The sequence below is a fragment of the Corylus avellana genome, chromosome ca6 (genome assembly GCF_901000735.1).
Source record: "Corylus avellana chromosome ca6, CavTom2PMs-1.0".
NCBI lineage: Eukaryota > Viridiplantae > Streptophyta > Magnoliopsida > Fagales > Betulaceae > Corylus > Corylus avellana.
The window spans coordinates 26452178-26460296 of NC_081546.1; the positions used below are offsets into that span (position 1 = coordinate 26452178).

General features: G+C 32.6%; 1 protein-coding gene across 1 annotated transcript; it reads right to left on the reverse strand.

Moving 5' to 3' along the window:
- Positions 1-610: 610 nt before the first annotated feature.
- Positions 611-1909, reverse strand: LOC132184969 (TMV resistance protein N-like). Its single transcript, XM_059598775.1, has 2 exons — positions 1381-1909; positions 611-1237 (listed from the first exon to the last, which is right to left on the reverse strand). The coding sequence occupies exons 1-2, from the start codon at positions 1869-1871 to the stop codon at positions 853-855; spliced, it is 876 nt and encodes a 291-aa protein (XP_059454758.1). The 5' UTR covers positions 1872-1909; the 3' UTR covers positions 611-852.
- Between the last annotated feature and the right edge of the window lie 6210 nt (positions 1910-8119).

Here is an 8119-nt window from a genome sequence, read left to right on the forward strand (position 1 = left end):
CCACCTCCGTCTTTAGGCAAACTAGTGGTACCTCCTATGATAAAAAGTAAACTCTAGAAGTTAAACCACAAGGGAATAATGTATTTAACCCCAATACAAAATGCTAATTTTATAGAGTTTACACATAAATATAATCTTAATCAAATCCTCTAATTTAGGGTGATAAAATCCCTAAATTTAGGCTAATTTAATATTCATCTAATCATTAACTCTAGGGTCATTCAAATATATTATAACATTCCCTCTCAAACTTAAGGTGGAAGATTCTTAAATCTTGAGTTTAAAATAAGTTGACAATGATTGGCATAGGGAGTTGGGCCTTTAATAACGATAGGCCGAGAATCTTTGAAAACAATGTCAACTATGGGCCAAGATAAAAACCAACAAATGGTTGAAATTAGGCCAACTAGAAGCCAAGATAAAAGCCAACGAAGGGCTTAAATGGACTTAGGTTTTGAAACAATACCACAAAGGCCAAAGATATTGGGCCAACAATGACCGAAAATTGGTCTAATTCAACAAAGGGCCTAAAGGTGGGAAACTTAGCCTCTCATTTTTTTTTTTCTCAATCAAGATTTTTTTTTCATAGATCTAACAATATGCTTTGAATTTTGTTTGTTCCCTAGTAAGGTAATGAATTAGTAGTGTGCCAACAAAATCAAAGCATAAATTTCTCTATATTTTATCACTTGCTAGAATTATATATATAGTACTTTGTAAAACGGAAACAAACTTGCATTCCATCTATCCTCTTTTAATGTTTCTTTTCATTTTCAGATTTTCAAAATAGGTAATTTTATTTTACTAAAATATTCCAAAGTGAGTGATCACCATCACACCATGTTCCAAAGGTTATCCAGATTCTTCTTCTTCATCTTCATATTCTTCATATTCTTCTTCTTCTTCTTCTTCTTCTTCTTCAGATTCTTCTTCTTCTTCGGATTCTTCTTCTTCAGATTCTTCTTCTTCTTCTTCTTCTTCTTCTTCTTCAGATTCTTCTTCTTCTTCAAATTCTTCTTCTTCTTCTTCTTCTTCTCCTCCAAATTCTTCTTCTTCTTCAGATTCTTCTTCTTCAAATTCTTCTTCTTTTTTTGGATGATTGGAAATGTGTAAATATGTGTGGTTCACAATTCTTGAGACATTCTTAACGATTTTGTCTTTTTTTGGATGATTGGTAACACGTTTCACGATTCTTGAGACATCTCGAACGATTTTGTCAATGAATTTAGCTTCATTCCTATCAAATGCAAAAGATTATATATATATAGAGAGAGAGAGAGAGAGAGAGAGAGAGAGGGACCTATAGTATATACATAAGTAATTGGAATAAGAAAAAAAAAAAAAAATCTACAACAAATGCACAAGACTCATAAGAAATACCTCGACTTCTTTGAATGCCTCCCAGAAAAATTGGCCACTTTGGTTAGGGCTGCCTTCCAGCTCTGCACCTTCGTGTCATCTTTGAACCTTTCTTTATGTCTAGATAAGTCATAACTGTTCTTTTGATTTCTTACATCCGAAGGGTCCACATTGTAAAACACTGGTATAACCGTTTGTCCCTTTGTTTCAATGATCTTCAGTAGCTCATTTAAGCACCATCCGGATGATGCATAGTTTAGAGAGAATACAACTATTGAAATCCTTGACTGTTCAATGGCTTTGAGAAGTGTTGAAGGAATTTCCTCTCCACTTCTAAGCTGCTCATCATCTATGAAAGTCTTGAATCCTTTTAGATGCAAAGCATGATATAGATGGGCAGTAAAATTTTGACGAGTATCTTCGCCTCTAAAACTCAAGAACACATCATATGTCAATGGACGGGTGGAAGAAGAAGAGGAAGAGGCTCCTTGGAAGGCCATGGAAGAACTCATCCTCTCTGTAGGGATATTTGCATCTAGAACTACTTAAAGTTTTGAGATCAGGAGAAAAGTCGATGCTGCATGCTTTGCATGATCAAAGGAAGAGAAAACGCTTTAAAAGAAGGATGACAATCAATAAACAATAAAAGTAAAGTGGACGTGGAAAAGAAGGTTAAGGAAGCTTCTGGCAACTTCCTATGCAATGAGATCAATCATTATCCTCCTCTAAACTTTATTTATCCTTAATATCACTAGCAAGATGAGTAATTTGTCGTTTGAGGAAAAGGGCTGGTACGTTGTTCACACACTAGAATACTACGGTACTACTTACTAGAGATAATCACCAATTCAAACTTCAAATTTAGTGATATAAGAAAAGAAAAATAATGAATTTTAAAGAAGAAAGTTTTTGTATTAATGTTTTAAATTTTTTTAAATAAATTAAAGGGGAAAAAAAAAATTAGCCGTCAAGGCCTTAATTACATGCCGGTCATGAGTCATAATAGTCATGACACGAGGGTGAAGCTGTCCCAACATTTGATTCAATTTTGTTCAGCCCTTGTTTGATATGGGAATTTGTCAGAAACCACTGAAAATTAAGTAACTTTTTTCACTCAGTTTATAAAAATAATGTGTCATTTTTTTAACAACATGTGAAATGCACATAATTTTTAAATAAAATTTATTTTAACTTTATTTTGTTTATTAAAAAAGCATGTGCTTTTCACTTGTTCACATAACATATGTCATTTTTATCGACTGAGTTAGAGGCTCAGTTTAAAAGAAAACTTTGTCCTTTGTTTTATCTATTCACAGCATTAAAAAAATAAAAATTATATATTTAAAACTGAGTTACGATCTTTGAATTACGATTCCTCTCAAGAATGAAACAAGTTCAACTTTTATACCACTGCCATCAAATTGTCGTTGTTCTTACCGTAGCTCTGTCAGCCAAGTTTTTCTTCTACAAGTGTTCAACAATTCTGATGAATTGTTTAGCTAATTTTTTGTGAGCCTGAGAGGTGTGGTGTACATATAGTGAAAAGGGATTTTCTTGTCAACCCATTTTTTATAATTTCGTTCTCGAAAAGTTTCAAATATGTAATCAAACTTTTAGATAACTGAATAAATTAATGCTAAGTGTACCCTCTTATCTCCTCCATCACCGTCGCATAGAGATCCAATATTCCTCTCTAGTCACTATAGATAATTGACTGGCAGAACCACCTTTACTTTAGTCTTTAGCACTTTTTCTTTGAGTTAAAGGAGAAAATTAAAGTGGATGCTGCCTTGCAATTGCATCATCAAAAGAAGAGACAAAACAGGCAGGGCATTTGCCATTTTGTTTGATGGGTAAAACGATTGTTTTGCCCTTCTTGAAATTTTAGAGTTTAAAATTCATCCTGACATTTCGGTCTTTTGCTAGAAAAGTTAAAGTGGAGGGGAAAGAAAGTCAAGAAGCTTGGTTGCAACTTCCCTAAGGTATCCCATGCAATGAGATTAGTCATAGAAGCTTGGTTGCAACTTCCTTACCATGCAATGAGATTAGTCAGAGAAGCTTGGTTGCAACTTCCTTACCATGCAATGAGATTAGTCATAGAAGCTTGGTTGCAACTTCCCTAAGGTATCCCATGCAATGAGATTAGTCATCACCCTCCTCTAGTTACAAGTAATTACATATTGTTCCTCTTTAAATTTTTTTTTGGATAAAGTCCACATACTTCTCAGAAATTATTACCTAATTAATAATGTTCCCTCAAACTTTTAATTTTGACAATGTTTTCCTCAATGCTCAAACTACAAAAACATTGTCGATGTCCACTACAAAGCTAAAAAAAGATAAAAATACCCCATAGATTTTTCAATAAGACAAAAATACCCCTATAAATTTAGAAAATAAAAATTTTATTTTTTTTAAAACGAAAATTTAAATTGAAAAAAAGTTTTTTTTTTTTTAAAAAAATTATTTTTTATTTTTAAAGCGAATTTTATGTTAAAAAACCGGAAAATTTGATTAAAAAAAAACGATTGTTTTTTAAAATTTGATTTAAAAAACGAAAAATTTTATTTCTTCAAAAGAAAATTTTTGATATTTTTAAAAAGGAAATTTTTATTTTTAAAAAATTATAAAACAAAAAATATATATAATTTTTATTTTTTATAAAAAAAAAAATCGAAATGTTTTTAATTTTTAAATTTGGCCACCACTTGAATTATATATATATAGTTTTAGGTTTCTCTAAAAGTTTTATTATTTTTTGTTATTATTTTACTAAGGTTAGTTTCGTCATTAGGGAGAACATTGACAATATTTTGATAGTTTGGGAGGGACATTATTACAATAGAAAGTTTGAGAGGGTCATTGTTAATTCGGTCACAGACTAAATTGGACAATCACTACAAGCTTCATGGATTTCGTTTAGACATTGTGCAAGATGTGTTGAATTTGTAGTTTGAGGAGTGATTCTCAAGAACTTTGTATAAACCGGGTCATTTTTTCATTCAATAAGACTGTAAAACATTCTAGGTGTGAGAGGCATCAAAAGACACTGTAAAAGATTTACAAAAGATCATGAGCTAACCAAGACTAACATTTCATAACACAGGTTCTGAACAAGAAGCCCAATATTGCAGGCCTCTCTTTATAAAGCAACCCAACTGTATTAACAACAGCCCAGCCCACTGTACTGTCAACTATTCCCATTCCGCTTTTTTTCTTTTTCCCTTTTTTTCTTGGAAACTCAGAAATCAGGATCTTTTGTAAATGTTTTACAGTGTCTTTTGATGCCTCTCAAACCTAGAATGTTGAAAAAACTCGAACGATGATATTTTATTACCAGAAAAAAAAAAAAAAAAAATCATACAAGCCCACGACCTAAATGTTACTTGAGGGAAGAAGATAAGAGAGTAGAAAAGAAATGATTGATTCTGCGTCTAGCATTTTTCTATTTGTTTAATAAAAAGATTCATTTGGACATATCCTATATGAGATTTACATGTTAACTCAAAGCCAAGTGATAATAGGGAACAAAAAAAGAAAAGTCAAGTAATAATAATAATAATAATAATAAAGACTGTGGAGCTTTGTGCAAGGGATATAATAGAATGAGCAAGTTAAACATACTTTCACTTTTCTACACCTATAAGTAACTTTTAAAATCGGATTGAGATCCCCTTAAATTTTTAAAAATATGAGATTCTCATATTTTTAAATCTAAGCAGTCCCAAAAAAATGTAAAAATTTGAGTCATATTGATTTGCGATGAATCTTTATTAAATTTTAATTCAATGATAATTTTAAAAGCATTAGTACTAGAAATGGGTGTTTGTAGTTCATTGTTGATGGAGGTAATTGGCCATTACTTTAATCCGTTCATTAATATATATATATATATATATATATATATATATATATACACCACAATTTTATAAATATTTGCTGTGATTTTCTATTAAAAACAACGAAGATAATCTCTTCTCAGATTGGTTGTGTGCCCCTCTATAAGTTATATTCGTTATCTCCTGCAATTTGCTAGTCAGACAATATCGAAAGTTTCAAGATGTACTAACTTAAGAGCATATATATTCGGTCGCTAAATAGGTTGCTTTTTATAATGCATATACTTAGAAATATTCTCACTTGTTTCTCTTTTATTCCTCCCTTTCAAATTAAGAGTGGAAGAGACCTGTAATATTTCTGCTTTCACCCCTTTGAATGGGAAATTAAAAAAAAAAAGAAAAAAAAAATTACAAAAAAAAACACTATAAATGGCGCGTTTTGGAGAAATCATAAAAGCCTAAATAGCCTAAAACTCTGGAAAAATAAAAATAAAAAGAAGAAGAAGACGTTGTCGGACACTACGTGAGTCGTTCGTCCCTATCTGATGAGTGCTTAAGACCGAGGCATTTGAAAAAATTTATACCGGAACAAGAGAAATTCTTGTCTCGACCTCCCTACCCTCCGCCTCGGGGTAAATCCATGTACATGCAACAACTATAAAAACCAGAAAAGCCCATATGACGTAAAATAGCCATGAAAGCTGATGCGGCAGATGGATTGATAACAGTGAGACCGCTACAAGTGTTCCTGAAAGGATACGAAATCTGTCAATGATTTGAGAGTATCTTGCCCAACTGAGTGACATTAATCTTTGTCATGGTTGCATATGACAAGCAAAAGATGATCAAGGCCGCTGGGAGATCCACATGTTTGCAGGGTGAGTCTGAAATAGATCATGCAATTGGAGTAGGGCAATCACTGATCCAATCAAAAAGAAGATTACTCCCTGTCTTGATATGGAAGAATTACTCTGTTGCTCACTGCACAATCACCAAAAACATAACTAAAACACTTTTAATTCAAACAGATGCTCGGTGCAAAGGAGAGAGCACACCAAATAGATAAATGGGTCACTTCCCATAAATTTTCTCATGCTCCTCCAGTTGTATCTATTACAATCAAAAGTCGTCCCCTCATTCGACTCATTTTTCAGTCTTCAAATGCACTGTTAAACTTTTTTGGTTCAAGTATCCTCAAATTTGGTTTTCCCTCGTTAAAACTAATCAAGAGTCTCTTTCGCATTTCATACAAAAATGTTTGTGCATGCCATATTAAACGCCTCAATCAACAGATTTCTAAAATTAAGTACGATTTTCATGAAATCCAATGCAGAAATCATAATACTATATTATTTTAGGTGGTACAATTTCCGCACTAATTTAGGCAGCTTAAAATATTTTTTTTAAACTAAACAAGGTGTTTTTAATAGACGGGATTTACATAATTATTCAAAAAAGCACAAAACATATGGAGAAACAGATATAAAATTAAGGAAAAACAACCAACAAGGAATTGCAAAAAGAAGGGTGGTTGAAGTTTAAACGTGGATAGAGGTGGAGGACAGAGAGAAAGCTATTGGGTTTTGCTTTATTTCTAAGGTTTAATTTTTATCACATGAGATTCATGTGGTTTTGATAATAGGCCAAATTAGTTATCTGTCAGTTGACTTAATGGAAGTCCACGTGGACCAATCAAATGTTGACACGTGGCACCTACTTAAATATATATATATATATATATATATATATAAATTTTAAAAAAAAATGTATTTTTTTTATTAAAAAAAAATTGGGAGTGGCCCATCCTACCGGGATGGGGTGCATTTAAAACCACCCCCCCTAAATGGCTAAGATACCCCCAATTTTGTTTTCTTTTTAAATACATTTTTTTAAAAAAATAAAAAATAAAAATTAAGTAGGTGCCACGTGTCAACATTTGATTAGTTCACGTAGACTTCCGTTAAGTCAACTAACGGTCAACTGACAAAATGACTAATTTGGTCTATTATCGAAACTACAGAGACCTCATATGATAAAAATCAAACCCTGGGGAAAAAAAATAAAGCAACAAAACCCTATGTGGGTATTTAGTATTTAACCCAAAGTTTTTATATGTATGTGTGATAAAAACTACAAGGACCTCATGTGATAAAAATCAAATCATAAAGAAAAAAAATAAAGCAACAAAACCCTATGGGGATATTTAGTATTTAACCCAAAGTTTTTATGTTTATGTGTATTTATGCAGTATGTCCGGCTAGTCTAGTTATAAGGATGTATTGTAATTGGAATTAGGAAAAATAAATAAAATCTACAACGAATGCACAAAACTAGTAAGAAATACTCGTTTCGCGAGGGTAACTTGGACAAATGGGGCTCTTATACAAGAGACTCTATTCCAACTGGACTTGTGGAACTGGACAAATGGGGCTCTTGTACAGGACACTCTAGTCCAACTTGACTTTGGGTACTGGACAAATGGGGCTCTTGTACAGGAGACTCTATTCTAACTGTACTTGGGGAACTGGACAAATAGGGCTCTTGTACAGGAGACTCTATTCTAACTGTACTTGGGGAACAGGACAAATGGGACTCTTGTACAGGAGACTCTATTCCAGCTTGACTTGGGGAATTGGACAAATCGGGTTGTTGTACAAGAGATTCTATTCCAACCGAACTTGGGGAACTGGGCAAATGGTCCTCTTGTCCAACTGAACTTGGGGAACTGGGCAACTTGTAAGTTCTTGTAATTTGTGATAAACTGAACGATTTCGTGAATAACTGCAGCTTCATCCCTACAAAATACAAAAGATCAGAAACATTTAATGAGTCGAACATTTTATATGAAGAAACATAGGAACATGATTAAGCGAAATTAATGGGAATGATAGTCTACAAAAATACGAGATAACCTCCCATTC